We start from the raw sequence: 17,477 nt of genomic DNA, 5'->3' as shown, positions 1-17,477 counted from the left end.
TCTCCCTCTCCCTTCTTCTCTCTCTAAAAAAAATCAACAAAAAAATCTTTGAAAAGTGTTGCCCTGGGGCATGGCATTGCATATAAATGCACCTCTTATACCCACTGTCATTACCTTTATCACACAGCTTCTTGTCACTGTCCCTCTCTTTGTGGACAGTACACGTATCATGTCCTTTTCTCTCTTTTTTTTCCTCCCTGAGCTAATATATCTTCCTTTCCCTCTACTGTCTAGAGTAATGAATTTTAAGAAAATAACTTCCATTATTCAATTAATTGTAGCATTTTTAACTATTAATAACAGAATACATGCAGAGTGAATAACAGTCTATAAAGGAAAAAAACAGTAATTCCTATATTATCTTTTGTTTAAATATCACATAAGTAACTGATATATTTACTAATGCATTTATTTGGGTAAATATTATGCTTTGAAGACAGGTAGCAGTTAATATTACATTTTAATTTAAACAATCTATAATAAGCATAACTAACTAAATAATGGGTTTTGCCTGGTATTCTTTACTAATATATGTGCGGAGACAGTGATTATTCAGTATGCTACACATTGTCTAATCCTTGTTTTACTTTTTTTAAAACATGTATACTTTAAATTGAATGTCATGTCAACATATTTGTAGAGTTAGCACATGCATGAATTTCATAAGTAAGGTATTTTTCTATTTATAAATATAACTATTTACAGCCCCATTTCCTTAGTTATTTTCTAACCCAACAATTATGTTTGTTTTGGTGGATGAGAAAGGCACAGAATGTTAGGGGACAAACTAAGAAAGTGATATAAAGTGTTTTGTAGAAGTAGCTGATGGGTCTCCAAGTGCTGGTCTTAAAACTGTGACTTTATTTAAAAATGTAGGCTTGAAATCCTAGGCTTATCTTTACTCACCATCCTTTACCAATTGAAGATTAGAAATGCTTAACTACAGGCAGCTGCTCTGTTTAGCACAATCCTTAAAGCAGAAAATGTCCCCTTATACAGGGTGTCCCCAAAAATGTGTACACACTTTGAATGATTATAGAGTCAGTGTTTATTAACATACAGTTCATTTTCAAAATTTAAAAGAATCTACAGAAATGAATAATTTTTTTGTCAATGCCCGTTTTCAAACTGATGACCGTTCTGGTCCAGGCCCTGCTGATAACGCGAAGCAATGGGATCACAAACATCAAGGATCATTTTGTTCAGTATTTGTGCACCCTCAATTTGTCAGCGGTTGCCGGTTTTGTACCGTAAACTTTATCTTTTATGTATCCCCATAAAAAAAGTCTAGCGGATAAGTTTTTCTTTGTTCAAAGCTTAGTCTGGCTTCCCCCATTATTTCAAATCAGTGAAGCCTGAAAAGGAGTGAAAATTAAGTGAGTTATGAGCTGTTAAATTTTGTATGCACAGGGTTTCCCCCAAAAATGTATACACACTTTGAATAACTGTGAAGGCAGCGTCTGTACTTCAACTGCGTTTTCGAACTTCCAGTGGCATTTTAGGATGAATTTCCTTTGTTCAAAGGTTCGTCTGGCTGAAAAGAAACATCAGCTGAGCCATCAGCTGTTAAAGTGTTTGGGGGACACTCTGTATATTAAGGTCTGGTCTTTTGGGGTTAGAAGACAATTTGTAATATTTATTAGATGAACAGTAACTAATAGGCTTTGCCAACAGCCACCTGGGAGGATTTACCATTTTTAATTTTTTCTGTTTCTGTGTGAAGCTCAGGACTTGGAAATCATTTTTATAGCTATTTTTTATACTGCTAACAGGAAACCCCAAGCAAAACGAAATAATCATTAGCAACTCTGTAAGCCTGTGGGATGGTTTCTGCGTGTCTCTGTCATCATTTGAAAAGGTGTATCAGATAAGGCTTAAATTCATTACTTTTACTGTTAATAAATTCCCAGCTTTAAAAAAGCAGCCTATTCTCTCTGTTTGCATATTTACGGCCTTAAAATTGGGCTCAACTTTTATGTGTTTTTTTGTTTCTTTGTTTTTACAGTATGACTCTGGGATAGCATTATATAAGAACTCTTGAGCTACCACTTTAAAGACTTGTGTGGCTCTATCTGCAATAAGTTTAACCTTGTAGAGCTGGCCTGAAAGTAAACTCAAAAATCTGAATTGGCTAATATTTCTTCCATGTTTGTTAGTCAGTCTAATTAACAATCTAATTAAGAGCTAAGCCGACCTTTCTACGCTCTTTTAATAATTTTACTGTTACTTAAACATAAGGAATTAAGATATCTCAGTATGCATAGCCCTGTTTGTGCATGTGCATGTCAGAGACAAAAGCTATTTTAAAGGACCAGTAATTAAAATCAACTAAACTCACATTTGTAAATATCTTTTTCTTTCTAGAAAGGACCTATCATCTTAGGAGCTCAGAGATTTATAGCTAATAATAAAATTTTATACTACTGGTGCAACATATAATGAATTTAGAGGTGAATGTTTAAGCCAGTTGACTGGTGGCTTCCTGAGATATACTGCACCTGAGCTGCTGATTCAGCAGTAGGCCTAATAGAGGGTCTTAAATCTCAAACACTTGGACCATTCGAAAACTTTGGTAATCATTTCACAATAGATGTAAATAAAACCATCACGCCGTATACCTTAAACTTAGACAGTGATATGTGTCAATTATTTCTCAATAAAACTGGAAAGAAAAGAAAACATTAATCTTCCCATTAGTCTTTACAGTTTTGTATATAGTTTTTTACATTTTTACATAATATGATATATCTTTTGTTTGTTATTTGTGATATATCTTTTGTTCATTTTATCTCTTGCTTCAACAGTCTATAGAGGATTGTTAATGTAGGTATATAGCATAGGTAAATCTTAGCTTCACATCACCTTAATCATTGTTTTTATATTTTTATCTGTAGCAGCTTTATTTGTTTCACAGGATTATTATTTTCTAAGTTGAAGCTCTCCTGCTTTCATACTTTGCAGGTCAATTTCTTCTGGAAGAATCTCGCCTCATAGAAGCAGCTGAGATGGCAAAAAAAGCAGCTGAACTGGACAGCACGGAGTTTGACGTGGTCTTCAATGCTGCCCACATGCTCAGGTTAGTTTTTGTTACTGTAAAAGACCAGCACTGTGGCTTTAGGAAAGCAGTTAATTCTGTTAATTCCCCGTCATGCCACCTCATTCCATTTATAAAGTGAATTATTCTGCTTAGCCATGTTAAAAATCAGGACTATTTTTTTTTCCATTCTAGTTTATATGCACATTATTCAGGGCATATGAGCTTTCAGGACTCTGAAAATTATTGAGTGCCCCCTTTTCCCTTCCCATCAAAAATTATTGGCCATAAAATACAAAAAGAAAATTGCATAATTGAAATTAATAACTATCTAATTAAATATCTCCAAACATTATGTCAGTTAGTCTATTGTATCTCAACATTTGTGTTTTTTTATTACGTCGAATGTGCCATGTGGAGACATTTGATTACATTCCATAGTGGAGAAGATTATCAAACACTGCAAATATTCTTTAGGCCTATCAAATTCTCAAAATGGCCCTATAATTAGCACTGTCGCTGTGCATTGAAACAGTACATCTTCAGACCTTTAGTGCTTCTATTTTCAGAAAGATGATTAGGAAGGCTATTAGAATAATAGTGAAACAATTAAAGGCAGATCAACAATTTTTGTTGTGACTATAAAAAGAAAGTTCATCTTTAAGTGGGGTTTAGGTTAAAGGTGGATGTTTTTAAGAAACTGACATAATTTATGTAGTTGTTTAAAAAACATCATTTGTTCTGTGAGAAACATGAATACCCCCTTACCTGAATTTCACTCTATTAAATCACCTAAACGCGCCATTAGGTGACATTCATACGATTGGCTCAATGTGTGACTTCCAGAGATAAATTTGTAATTATGTAGATTACTCTTACAAGGGAAGGAAAATAACTGGAGAGTTGATTCACATTTGTATGGTTTTAAAACATGAACTTTCAAGATAAGTAGCGGAACTTTTTTTTACTTTTTATTTTGAGATCATTGTAGATTTGCATGCAGTTATAAGAAATAACACAGAAAGATCCCTGTACCATTTATCCAATTTCCCCAGTGGTAATATCTTGTAGAACTACCATGCAATATCAAAATCCGGATATTGACATTGATACAACCCACTGGTCTGATTGTGTTTCCCCGGTACTCCTGTGTGTGTGTGTTTAGTTCTGCACACTTTTATCACATGTGTAGCTTGCGGATCCATCACCACAGCCAGAATACAGACTGTTTTCATCATTGCATGAGTTCCTTGTGTTGTACTTTTATAACCACATATTTCTACCTGTCCCCCAGGAACCAATATATAGAACAAGGTTTATAGATTACTTTGGATTTATAATCTGAGACTGTTATTATAACTGTATCTCAGTGGCTTCCTACTTGCCTTTTTTGTGTTTTAAATAAGAAACCCAAAGTCTGTGTAAGAGGAGTGTACTACAGTTTTCTTTTGAATCCCCTCACTGCACACCAATATTTAACATTCCTAAAGCTGATACCTACAAAGAGAAGTCAGGATTCCACTGAGTGTTGGTATATTTATAAAATAAACTGTTGCCAATTTGCAAGAACCTTCAATGGGAAAATAATTTTTAAAAGATACCATAATCTGCATGACAAAGTTAGGTACTATATTAGGGGGAGATCTTTTTGTTCTTCATGAATAAAACACTGCTTTTAGTCACAAAAGACCATTTGTAATGATGGGAATGCACAAGATTCTACAGGCTAATTCATCTTAATCATAATAGATACTTTCACGAACAAGATGTTTTGCTACATATTAAATCAGTATCAGAAATTCAAGGTTTGCAAATGGAAACCCATTATAAGGATGTTATAAAAAATGTCCTAGTTAAATATATCACTTGCAACTTTTCCTTAGTTACCATAATACTAGAAACCAATGGAAAGTTTTTGTTATGCATTGACGATGTGGGAATGTTTATGATTTATTTTCCCGAACCTTCTCTCTAGCCTTCTGCGTTCTGCGTTCCTGGTTAAGTTGCAGTCAGTCAGCACCTCCCTATATGTATCGATACAAGTATGACCACAGCAGCCTGGTCATATTCTTCTATATAACTTGATGGCAGTCCCCAAGAATGTTTTCACTTAGTTTTCCTGTTTTTTGGGGTTCTGTCAAATTCAACTATTTCTTGAGTGCTTACTGTCCAACCTCTTTCCCTTTTAATCAAGAACATTTAGAACTTGGTTTGCTAAAAGAAGTAAGAATGGTTATTGGTTTTCCCTTGAATGCAACCTTATTAAAATGGTTAGCTATCAAGATTTTGCCCATTTAATGTTACACATAACATTTTCCCTGGGGATGCAAAATTGTCCTAAATTGAGTTTGATGTTAATTCTTCCTTCAAGAGCTCTGTTCTTTTCCAAAATACTTAGGAGACAAAATTGGCAAGGTTTAGTGGCCAACTGGATGTGAGGGAAAGGACAGATGTCTCCCTGGTTGTGTCTTGGTTAGCTGGATTAATAGTTGACCTAATATTCAAAATCAGCTATTTAGGAAATGTTACAGTCAAGGTATGGTTTGAGAACACTAATTTAACTTCCCTTTCCTTGCTAATTCCCAATAAAAATGGCCCAAATAATCTATTAATGAGGAAAAAAACTGTTCATCCCAAATGCAGAAAGAAAAAAGAGTTGAGATTGGAAGAGATAAGGGAGCCTGGGGCCACCACCCAAATCTTTATCTTACAGAACCTTCAAGGGGCTTGAGATTTGAGAAATTTCTAACAGACCCATTTCAACTCTCAATAATGGATAGGGATCTTTCTCTGTAGAATACGTACACAGAAAGTTTTTAAATACATGATTTCACTTTGGCAGTTCAGATAAGAGCGACAAATCAGATGTATCTAAGTAAAGGCCTCTCACCAAAGCAGTGAGATTTACATGAAAAACCTAAGAACCGCTTAGTACATCTATTATGCATAATAGCAGGACGAATCACAAGAGTGGGAGTCCGATTGGCTTTCCACCTTCGAGAAACAAAGGAGGATTGCACTTTCCTGCCGTTTTCCAAGTTAAAGACCTTCATGGGTCTTGTCTGGGTCATTGAACGTGTGTGAACGTGACGTATGTCCCTTGTGTAAGAGTCGGTGTTTTCCCCTTCTTCTGCCTTGGAAATTATGAAAATAGATCCTGAAATGACCATAGGGGGACAAACTTCCCTTCTCACCTGCGTTAGAGTGAGAAGTAAACTTTGTTGTCTTAATTCACTAAGATTTGGGATGTGTTTAATAATGAGAGTTTAACCTAACCTATCTTAACTGATACAGTCTATTACCTGTGAAAATAAAATAAGTATTTGGAAAGATTGCTAAGAGATTAATAGGATCTCCAAATTTATGATGGGGTAGAGGCAATGTATAACTAATAGAGTGATCATTTAAGTAGAAGTATTGTCCCAGAAATTAATGGAAAATACTAAAGACATGAAAGTAACTGAAGGGATAAAAGATTAGAGGATAGATTGAGAACACTGTACACACTTGTAATTGTATATATGTTTCCATAATTATATATAGTATACAGGTATGCATATGTAGTTATATACACTCATATATAATTTATACACAATATGTGCTATATAGTTTTATTTATCTGTGTATATATAAATATGTGTATATAATTAAATGTATGTATTTATATATCAATTTATATATGCATATATTTTGTATATATAAGTAGAAAATTTCTAAAGAAGAGCATAGAGCAGATAAGCGATTATCAACAAATAGAGAAAATTTCCAAGATAGGATGAAGCCTTCAGTCATCACATTGAAAGCAAAATTGATGAAAATAGATCTGTGCCTAAACTTGTCTTCACGTATGAGTCACAGTTTTTTGTTGCAAATGAAAGAATTCATTCTTGCCAGAAATAAATACTCTTATTAAAAAGAGTATTCTGTAGCCGAAAACTCTCTCATAGGCCTGGAAGTGGTGAGAAATAATGCTCAGCTGCCTTGATTTCTTTGGGACTGAGCAGCTTTCACAGTCCAGCGCTCCACCACCATCGCCCCACAAGGAACCAAGCAGAGTGAGCGCCACTTTGGTTAAAAGATGATTCTCCTGGGTGCAGCTCCCCTTCCCCATTACGCTTACTCCCATTCCATTCGTTGAGGTTGCTGCTAATTGGCGGAACCTCAGTTATGTGCTAGAACTTTGGCTGGAAGAAAGTGGGACGATGAGAGGATTTCTGGCTTCTGTTTTGCTTGGGAAGGTGGGATCCACATTGTGCCTCATTACTCAATATATTTATAAGGAGGGTGATCACAGATGTTGAGTGGCCTCACATAATGAGCGTTGACTGTACTTGTTGACATTTTTAGTACTTCAAATAAAGTGGAAAAAGTGCTGGATGCTTCCAGATGAGAGCATTATAAAAAGCAGATTGCTTATCATCAAAGGAAAATATCAAAGGAATTTAAAAAGCTAGAACTCAGTAGAGTTTTATGTCTATAGAGTTGTGAAAGGAAAGTATTGAATCAATTATTCCATTAGAAGCATTTTGTATGAATGGATTGATTCAATGTTCTCCCAGAACTGGAAGCTAGAAAGAGCAGGAAGATATTTTATAACTGAGAGGAAGTCTATAGGCACTAAAAACTTTACCTGATTCACAGCATTCATGGGCTCTGGTGGAAAGTAACTTTTTATTCTTACTTGTTTCTTTGTTTTTAATCCATTTACAGGGTAGGGGAGGAACAAAAGTAGCATTTATTAAAATATCCCCTGTCAGCCTGACAGCATATTTTGCATTTTATACCTGTCAGCCTCTTGGTTATAATTCCACATATATGAAGTAGACACTAGTATTTCCATTTTACAGATGAAGATGCTGCGACTCCAAGAGAGTCGGCATTTCCCACAGTTGGTAAAGGTGGGATATAAATTTAGTGTACTCTGGCCAAGTATAATATGGACTTCATTATCCCTGTGGTTCCTTCATGTCTTTATAACTGGGGACTAATTTGAAGCTGGGCTTCTTAGATTTATTAATGGAGAAAGGATTTATCAAGAGTAACAGGTTATCAAATGTGTATAAATCCTAAGTAGTAAAACCCTTCCAATATTTTAAAATTCTTTATGGTAAATTTTAGAAAATATAGTCATAGATGAGAGAACTCCACGTTTTTACTCTCAAGGGGATATTAAGTTTTTAGAAATACCATCATGGTATAGAGCCTCACAGAGGACACGCAGCTGAGATAAGTGTGCACTTAACCTTTTTTCCAGGCCTGCGGGCCCAAGTCATCACCTCTCCCTAAGTTAGTAAGGAAAGCAAAACTACACTGCACCAACTGGTTCCCATTACTGCCATATTCCCTAGAGAGCAGAATGAGTGTATGAGGAGGAATTTATCTTTCCATTTCTATACTCAAATAATACTCTCAAAGAATTAGTGATATTAAAAATATAGAATTTAGATATATAATTTCTTAATAAATTTCATTGGAAGTGACATAACATGGAAATTTCTTAAGTGAGAAAGGAATAAAATCAGATTCTTTTCTCAAAGATTGGGGGGGCCTGTTGGAAATATATATAACTCCAAGGGCCTCTAGGCCACATACTTCTTTAACACCTCCAAAACTACCAAAGACCTCTTGAAAAGTCAGTGGGTGTTCCAGTTTTAAATTGTACTTCACTGCCAACTTTTGGTCAAGAGGGGCTTATTTCAACTAGGTTGTAAAGGGTCGTAAGGTTTTTAAAGCAAAGAGTGGCAGATGAGATTGAAGGTGAGCATCTTTTAACCCAGCAACTCTCTAACATTAATGTGTATGTTTATCACCTGGGGATCTTGTTAAAGTGCACATTCTGATTTAGTATGTTTGGGTTGTGCTTGAAGCTTTACACTTCTAACAAGTCCTAGGTGATGCTTATGGTGTTGGTTCTTGGACCATCCCAGTAAGTAAGTTCTCTCTTGCCTTCCCTCCTCTCATTCCTCCCAACTCCTCCCCATCCATTGCACCTTGAACATAAGTGCTAATTTACTATATACGAATATTATAGTTGGCTTTGCCAATACATATTTCTTCCCTTTTAATTACTTTTGGTATATTTTATTATGTAATCTTCCTAGATATAGGCTTAACCTGTTCTTAGCAGCCTTGAAGAATTTGAGGCCATGAAAGAATGGGCTCAAATGCTCATGAGGCATCAAGAAATTTCTAACTCAGAGGAATCTTTTGTAAAACTCTACCATCAGCATAGTCTTTTCCTTTGTAATTGCTACACTTCTGCTTTACCTGTCCGCCTTTTATGTTTAGAACTGAGACAGATACCTACAGATTATGATGCCATTTTTGATGTCTTGACAGTGAAGCAGTTTTCATTTAAGAAGGCTTGATAGACATCAACAATTCACTCTGAGTTTCATTACAAAGATCTTTTCTGCTCTACTTTTTGTACATGCGTGTGACTCTGGTTTTGCTATTTTAAGATTTCCCGTACATTTTTATGCCCTTGTTCATTTCATTTCTACTTGTAATTCTACTGTACAAGTTATCAACTAGAATTAAAATTTAGTGCTGCTTTGAGTAACTTAAAGCTAAATGTCAGGTTAGCAGTTGGCAAGAACCCAGGAAAACTCAGCTACTGTTTTATTCTACTTTCATGATATAGGAGCAAACTGCTCTCTAGTTTAAAAAAATGTTCATAAGTTATACTTGAAAATAATCACAAAGACTATAGTAAAATACTGTCTTTTGTGTGAGCTATACAGTGCTTATTATCCATATCAAGTAATTTTTAATTCAAAATCAACAGTTCACAACTGTTAATAACTGTAGTTAAAGAGAGTCTTCTAAATGCTACTACAGTTTATATTTTTTATATTTCAAGGAAGTAATTTTAAATTTAGCAAGCTTTAATTTTATAATTCTCATGGAATACATAAAAATGTAGGTAATTGTGATTCTTTTAATCAGATTTTCCTAAAACATTTCACCGGGTATATTAAGTTGCTATTTCAAAACATAATTGGTTCCAAAATTTCTTTTATACATCTCTTCTTGTAAGACTATTGGGCCATAAACCTGTGTTTTTTAAAAAAATACTTTTCTATTATGAAATAACACCAGAGAGGGGAATTAGATATATGAACTATATTTCTATATTTTTAATAGATATAAGTTTCATAGTCCCATGTGCAAACATGGAATTCTGTAATTATCAAAAATAACATTTGTTTGTGACTTTTGTTACTATATGTTTTCACTCTGAACCTGCCTTTTCACTGATGGCAGAAAAACCAAATCTAAAGACTTAAAATATAATCAGCTCACTCTAGTAATTTTGGAGGTGAATTCAAGGTTTACTATTTACTTCATAGTAAATACCATCTAGGGCTTTTTTCCTTCTTTGCCTCTCCTGGCTCTGAGAGGCCACAGATAGTATGAAAAGGGGGAGGGCCCTATATCTAGGATGGTCAGGTATTGGAAATAAGAAAGAAGCCTCCATTTGGGTCTGTTGTTGGCATGATTAAATCCTTGTTTTCTAGATACGGGACATAATGTTGACTCTTAGGGTGGCTCGTTAGATGGGGGTAGTCACTCATCTGTATCTAGTGTAGCTTCTTGGTACAAGTGATTTTTCTTAAAATCTTGTCCTTGGCTTTCAGAGCATGCCCTGGCTAAAACACAAGCTTGTCTATATCTGGCGCCGGCAATCTCTTGGCAGAGCGAACTGCTTTCCCCTTCCCCCACCTTCTAAGTCTTCTCCTTGGACACGTGGGAAACGTATGGATCCCCTCCATATCTGAAGGTGACCCCCAACCCCTGCAAAAGGGGGAGATCTTGGTATTAAGAAAGTGAGCAGTCAGCACTGTTCTTGTGTTTCCCCCGTCCCTGTTTGTCTGCCTGCCCACTGAGTTCTTACCCTTCTTTGTTTGAGGGAGAGGGTGAGGTCCATGGGGCAAAACAGGGCAGTACACTTCTCTCTGTTCTTAAAACTATACTCTGCTCAGGTTGCCTGGTGAGGTTCACGTCTCTCGATTTGGGAGTTGGAGTTGGGCAGGAAGTAAGACCTGGGATGCCAGTGTTCCTCACATTCTTCCTTTTTCCGATCTCATCTCTAAGTCATAACTTTTTAACATAATAATCAAAAAGCATGTTTTCTTCCTCTCTTAGTATTTGATATAGGAATCATCCTGGTCATCTGCCACAGAGCCACATGCCACATGCCACATACCGTTGTGCTGCGTCTTGATGTGTCTAAAGACACCAGCCTGTGCTTGGGGTTCAGACAGTTAGTGTGGAGGCCTTGACTCCCACCCGGCCCAGCCACTTAGCAGCTGCATAACCTGGGGGAAGTTATCAACTTCTCTGAGCCTCATTTTAATCACTTGTAATTAAAATGATGTGTAAATATTTAGCAAATTTATAAAATTTCTGTTCCAGAAAAGAAATAGTAAAGAAAGGAATGAAATTAGTTTTCAGGAAAAGTATATTTTATCACCTTTTGTGAAATACTTTGATCCCAGTAGTCCTCCAGTCATTGTCTCACAATCCAGCGGTTGAGGTTCTTGACAATCAGGAGTCCTTAGAATCCTCTAAGCAACCGGCAGAATATTGCTGATTTCCTCAGTTTTCAGATGTCAGTTAATAATTCCATCATCTTTGCAATTAAGATTTAAGCACTTCTAGGATACTTGTTGTAGAGGGAGGTGTGAAATACACACGATAAAGTTGACCTTGACGGTTCCTCATGCGTTCTCTCTCTTGTCCAGAGAATGAAACCAGGATACAAACGTACATTTATAGAACTGACATACTCTTTTCCCTGCAGTTTGCCATGTGTTGTCATAAATGCCTGCTGACTAGTAGTCAATGAAAACCATTTAATATTAAAAGCAAAGTCCTAGAGCGAAAATTAATTTTCACAGTTAGATGACAGACCTAATAAATTCTACTTTTTTCTTTCTTTTTCTATTTCATTGGCATATCATCAATTCTACTTCTAGCTTCAGAAACTAAATCTTTTAAACTAGATATGTCCTTTGGGAATTAAATCACTAAAGACAATAAAGACTTTAAAAACTAATAACCGTATTTTGGGGGAGGGAAACCTTTTTTCACTTGTGTTGGTTATTATCTTAAGGGCACTTCATCTAGTGAGTTCCTCAGTTTCTCTCTCTCTTTTTTTTAATATATCTTTATTGATTTCAGAGAGAGGAAGGGAGCAGAGAGGGAGAGAGAGAAACATGAGTGATGAGAGAGTCATTGATCAGCCGCCTCCTGCACGCCCCCAACTGGGGATCAAGCCCACAACCCGGGCACGTGCCCTGACCGGGAATCGAACCCCCATCGCCTGGATCCTAGGTCGACGTTCAACCCCTGAGCCATGCCTGGCCGGGCCTCAGTTTCTCTTTTGATCGTAATTTACCTCGTGAATTTGAATGTTCATAAAGATGAAAATAATTGGTAGCTCTGCCTTCGATGTTAAACATACATGGGTTGATTTTTCTTCAAAGTAAATTACTTCTTTGTAGTATTAGGTTACTCTAATTTCCTACCTCCATGCCTTTTATTTTCCCCTGGAGAAAACCCTTCCAGGGCATGACCTAATGAATTCTGGTTCAGATTTCCAAGTGAATCTGAACCAAAGTGATTCTATAATTTGGTGGAGGGAACTTTCATTAAATACCCTAGCGAGGGAAATTTTAGTCTTTCCTACTATACTGAAGTACTTTGCTTGACGTATTGAAATTGAACTTCAACATTTATGAGACTATAAATTGCAACAGCACATTGTAACATGTCATGAGTCCAGTAGAGCCTTAGGTCAAGGGTTTTTACTTTCTCTACAACCGCATTAAAAATAGCAGTGTTTCTAATTATTTTTCCTTTAAAAATTAGAAAAATATGTCCTTGTCTCCAGAGACATGTTATCTTCAGTTATTCCTATAATTTATATGGTTGCATGGGGTATGTCTTTATAGTTTTTATTTGGCTTGACCAAAGTGCAAATTCAATTTTATAGGTATGACTAGTTAGCCTTCTCTTTTAAAACCCGAATGTGGTTTTGTCACTGAGAAAGTTAATTTTCGTTCCTCCTCTTTATTCCTGACTCTGCCGTCTTCTTATCTCAAAAGCTTCTCAACATAACAGTTTTGAGAGAACACTGCTCCGTTTTACCTGCCGCACTTGAACCCATTTACTGCTGTGTTCACATCACCTGAAGTCAAATTGATATTTTTCTAGAGCACTTGTTTCGTGCCCCTCAAATATGGTCACCAGGTTACAGCACAGCCTGCAAGAGCTCCTAGCTCTTACAATCTATCATCTTGGAAGGTTTTCTGAAGTAGCATGGCATGATTGAAAAACATGCTGTTTTGATGGCTAATTGGCTGGGCTTCCTCGGGATGCTGTCATTTTATTTATTCTGCTAACCACTTGGCTGCATGCAGGGGTTTGCCATGAATTTAAGAACAGACAATGCATAAACATGTATAAAATTCAGCATTCGTCTTGTTTGTAGAAGTCAACTGTGCCACTCGTGTTATTTGTTGGTCATCAGGAGAAACTGACTCTCGCAATCTGAAGGCTGTAGGAATAACAGAATTCTCCATGGGCTAAAAAGCATAGCATGAATTAGAAGGAGACAAGGTAGCCCCAGAGATCAAGAAGCAGAATATCCAATCGGGACATAGCCCCATCGCTTCCACCATTGTCAGTGAGCTCTAGCCATCCCTTCATCTTTCTGTCACTCACTCAGAAATGAAAGTCTTTCATCCAGTTAGCCTCCGAGAACAGAGGAGAAGCTGGCCTCCCCCCCTTTTTTTGCTATATACAATGAAAGGTTCTCCTCCTGAATTGGAAAGTGGCTTTCTAGATAAATACAGAATTTTTTTTAAAAAAAAACCTGCAAATATTGACAATTTGTATAAAGCAAGCAACTCATTAATTTCAACAAGTTATTTTTTAAAATTAAGATTTTTCTGTTTAAGATATCATGTTGAAGCTATAGAATCCCTGCTCTGTAACATAGTATCTGGGCTAGCTTGGAAAAAGAAAATAACATTTCTAATTCCCAATATGTAAATTTAAAATAATAATACTGACTGAATAAGATTGTGTTGAGATACTATTTGCAGTGCTTTAAAGACAGTGACAAATACATTACATGCATTCATTTTTTCATGGTATTTTCCTGCTTAAGCACCTTATTATTTGAGTGTGATTGTAATTTTTTAAAAATTAATATTTTGCTGCATGATGATTCTGTTCAGTTATCTGCAATTTTAAATGATACAGTTTGATTTTCTTTTTTTCTTTAACAGACAGGCTAGCCTCAATGAAGCAGCCGAGAAGTATTATGATCTGGCAGCCAGGCTGAGGCCTAATGTAAGTACTTTCCTGATGAGAAACGTTACCCAAGGGAACAGAATCACAGCATGTGATACTTCTAGACTAGAAGCCTCTTGTTGCTGGGTTTTTTCTCCCTGATCCTTTATTCTGAGTACCAACCAAATGGCTAGTTCAACAATAAAAATCTGCCAATCTCAAGCTTCTTTCTTTTCCCAGAGGTATAAATTTCTGTTTTCTACCCTGCATAAAGCATCATAAATTTTTAGCATTTCTAAATACTTTGTATTTGGAAGACTTTTAAATTAGTTCCTTAAAAGTTTGTTTACTGTGGTGTTAAATATCTGAAGACTTCCTAACCTCCTAAGTATTTTTAGATTTTTCTTACATATAGTCAGACCTCGAGCTGTGTGCCTTTTTCGTATTCCACAATCCTCATTTCTAATAACTGTGCTTTTCAACTTTATCAAGTATGTTTTTATTAGAATTTTTCCCTGGGTAGTCACACTTCCACAAAGTAAGATGGATATAAATTAGGTCATTACTATTGAAATAGAGGAGCCATTTATGAGAAAATAAGAATGGGTTTTGTATCGGTCTTCTAAGCACTTCTTATTCGCAGCACATCGCTGAATTCCATTCCATTACTTTTATTCTCATACACACTCCGCTCCGCCTCACTTTCTGACACTAAGACCTCTACCCTGCTTTCTGGATCTACACCATCTATTGAGAAATGTAATTTTGTAATGAAAGTGCATGTGTGATGTGACTACAAATGGAATCAGTCTCATTCCTGTACAGTAACTCACCTATTGGGCAAACAAGTATCTATAGAGTGCCTGCTTTGTGATAGGATACTAAGATTTCATACCCTAAAAGACCACACAGTGTAGCAGGGAAGACTGAACATAATCACCTGATTGAAAGACCCAGTGTGGCAATTCCTGTAGAGGTATATACAGTGCTGTCGGAGTAGAAAAGAGGAGTAATGCTTCTTGAAAGCAACCCGCACAGGAAGTAGGTTTTTTTCAGGAGATTCAACCTCATGTAAACTTAGCCCTGAATCTAAATGCCCTTCGTTTCATTAATTATGAGGTACTTTTAAGAATTGGTGAGCTGTTTGTAACAGAAGAAAATAATTGAATAGTTGTCATGGTAGGAATGATAGTAGCTAAAATTTATTGAACATTTGTTATGTGTCAGGCATTGTGCTAAGTGCTTCATGTGAATTCCCTCATTCATTTCTCACAACAAACCCACAGGTCGTTCCTTTATCCCCATTCTGCTGAAGCCCAGAGAAATTCACCCAGTATCACACCTAATAAGTGGAATCACGTTGGAACCTAAGCTGCTATGTGCATAGGGAAAGCTTGATGGAAAAATGCACTTATACTTAGAGAGGAAATGCAGGCCAGAAGTCTTGGAAACCAAAATTAGAATGGTCCTCTCATTCAGTGAATATTTACCGAGGTCCTATTGAGTGCCAAGCACCATTCCAGGCACTGGATACTCAGCAGTGAGCAAAATTGACAAGAGTCCCTGCCTGTTGGGAGCTTACAATGTAGCCTGAGGAGATGGGGCAGAAGCAGATGAGTATGTGGCATGTCAGACAGTGATAAGTGCTGTGGAGAAAAGTGGAGCAGGAAAGGGCAGTTGGGAAGTGCTGGGGGTGGTATGCAGAATGCACAGCTTTGTAAATGCCCAAGTTTGGCATCTTTGTGTAACACTTCTCAAAAAAGGGTTAAATTTGAGGATTTAAACTTATTATCATTTAATTGAAGACAGGAATCAGGTTTTCTATTTTTCTGGCTTTTTTGTTTTCTTCCTTTACATTGACTAATATAATGTTCTTAACATACATAATAAATGATGATGTTAAGTGCAACCTTTATTAATTATGTCACTTGAGTGTCATTTTTATTTTTGTTAAGCGGTTGATCAAAAGGTCTTCTTCAGCATATTATAATGGATTAGTGAGAAAGCTATCTGAGCTATTTGACCTGACCTAAAAAATTTAAAAGATACCGAGGAACCACAGGATTTAAGCCTGATTTATGAGATTGTTTATTTTAAATGACTAGCCAAATCATAAAATCAATATTTAATCTCCTACTCAAAGCCTTTTTTTTTTTTTTTCTGAAGCTCCCAGAAGTTTCTTCATAAATGTGGTACAGACTGCTTTTGAAAAATGCATTTATTCAAATGATACTTCCCTTATCTGGTAATAATAAATTATTTTATGGACTTGGAGGGAATACAAAGTTTATATTTAACAGTAAGTAAATGATGTTACAGTTGATGGATCTACAGATGTGGTCTTTCCCTGTGCTTTAAGAATTGTGTTTTGGTTTTCTGTATGTAACCTAGGTATGCAAGATGCCACCAAGGCAAGACTGATAAAATACAATATATTTTTACTCTGCAATGAAGAGATCTCTTTTAACAATAGCACATCTGTAGTGATTTATTAGCAGTCAACATCTGATCTAAATTAAAGCACCCATCTAACATTTCTCTTGCTCATAGCTAGCTGTTCATTCATTTTGTCATAAAAGCATTGTCATTTCTATGCTTTAACTTAATAAATTTCAGTTGCCTGCTTATATGAGAACATAGTAAAACAGATCTCAATTCCCATTCCATATTTAAGTAGTTTCACTATCTTTTCTATTTTTGTTGTCAACATGATAATCTACTCTTACTCTTATTTTTCACAAAGCATTTCTTTCCACTGTCTAAATGTCCAACTACAACAATCAGTAGTTGTATGTGGGGGCCTCTGTGGATGTTTTAGGAATGCTTGTGTCAGATCATGACTATACAAAGTAAAATCTGTGGTTGTAATTCTTGTGCACACCACTTATCATTACATTTTAAAGATTGTTGGCCATCTGTGGGATATATTTCTCGCTTAATAAAATACCTCTTTCATTTCTTCAGTATGTCTCATAATGAATTTCTTTATTTTTTTTAATTCTACAAAAGCCATATTTTTCTATAAAATTTTCTTAAATTATTAATTTACCTTTTGGATTATTTTATATACAAAGAATTCCGGTGATCAAATCCAGAAATAATAAAAAAAGCCTAAATTAGCAGGAACATATAATTTTAA

At 35.9% G+C, this 17,477-nt stretch overlaps 1 protein-coding gene across 3 annotated transcripts in view; it reads left to right on the top strand.

Annotated features, from left to right (window-relative positions):
- The window catches only part of TMTC2 (transmembrane O-mannosyltransferase targeting cadherins 2), a 374,536-nt gene that overhangs the window by 315,084 nt on the left and 41,975 nt on the right, over positions 1 to 17,477 (top strand). For all 3 annotated transcript variants that reach the window (XM_087814516.1, XM_016199427.2, XM_016199430.2), the window contains 2 exons: positions 2,962 to 3,076; positions 14,335 to 14,398. In XM_087814516.1, coding sequence (XP_087670642.1) covers positions 2,962 to 3,076; positions 14,335 to 14,398 — 179 coding nt within the window. The remainder of the gene's footprint in view (positions 1 to 2,961; positions 3,077 to 14,334; positions 14,399 to 17,477) is intronic.

The sequence above is a fragment of the Miniopterus natalensis genome, chromosome 2 (genome assembly GCF_054644295.1).
Source record: "Miniopterus natalensis isolate mMinNat1 chromosome 2, mMinNat1.hap1, whole genome shotgun sequence".
Classification (NCBI taxonomy): Eukaryota; Metazoa; Chordata; class Mammalia; order Chiroptera; family Miniopteridae; genus Miniopterus; species Miniopterus natalensis.
The sequence above is the reverse complement of the archived record's forward strand: the minus strand, read 5'-3'. Positions and strand labels throughout refer to the sequence as shown.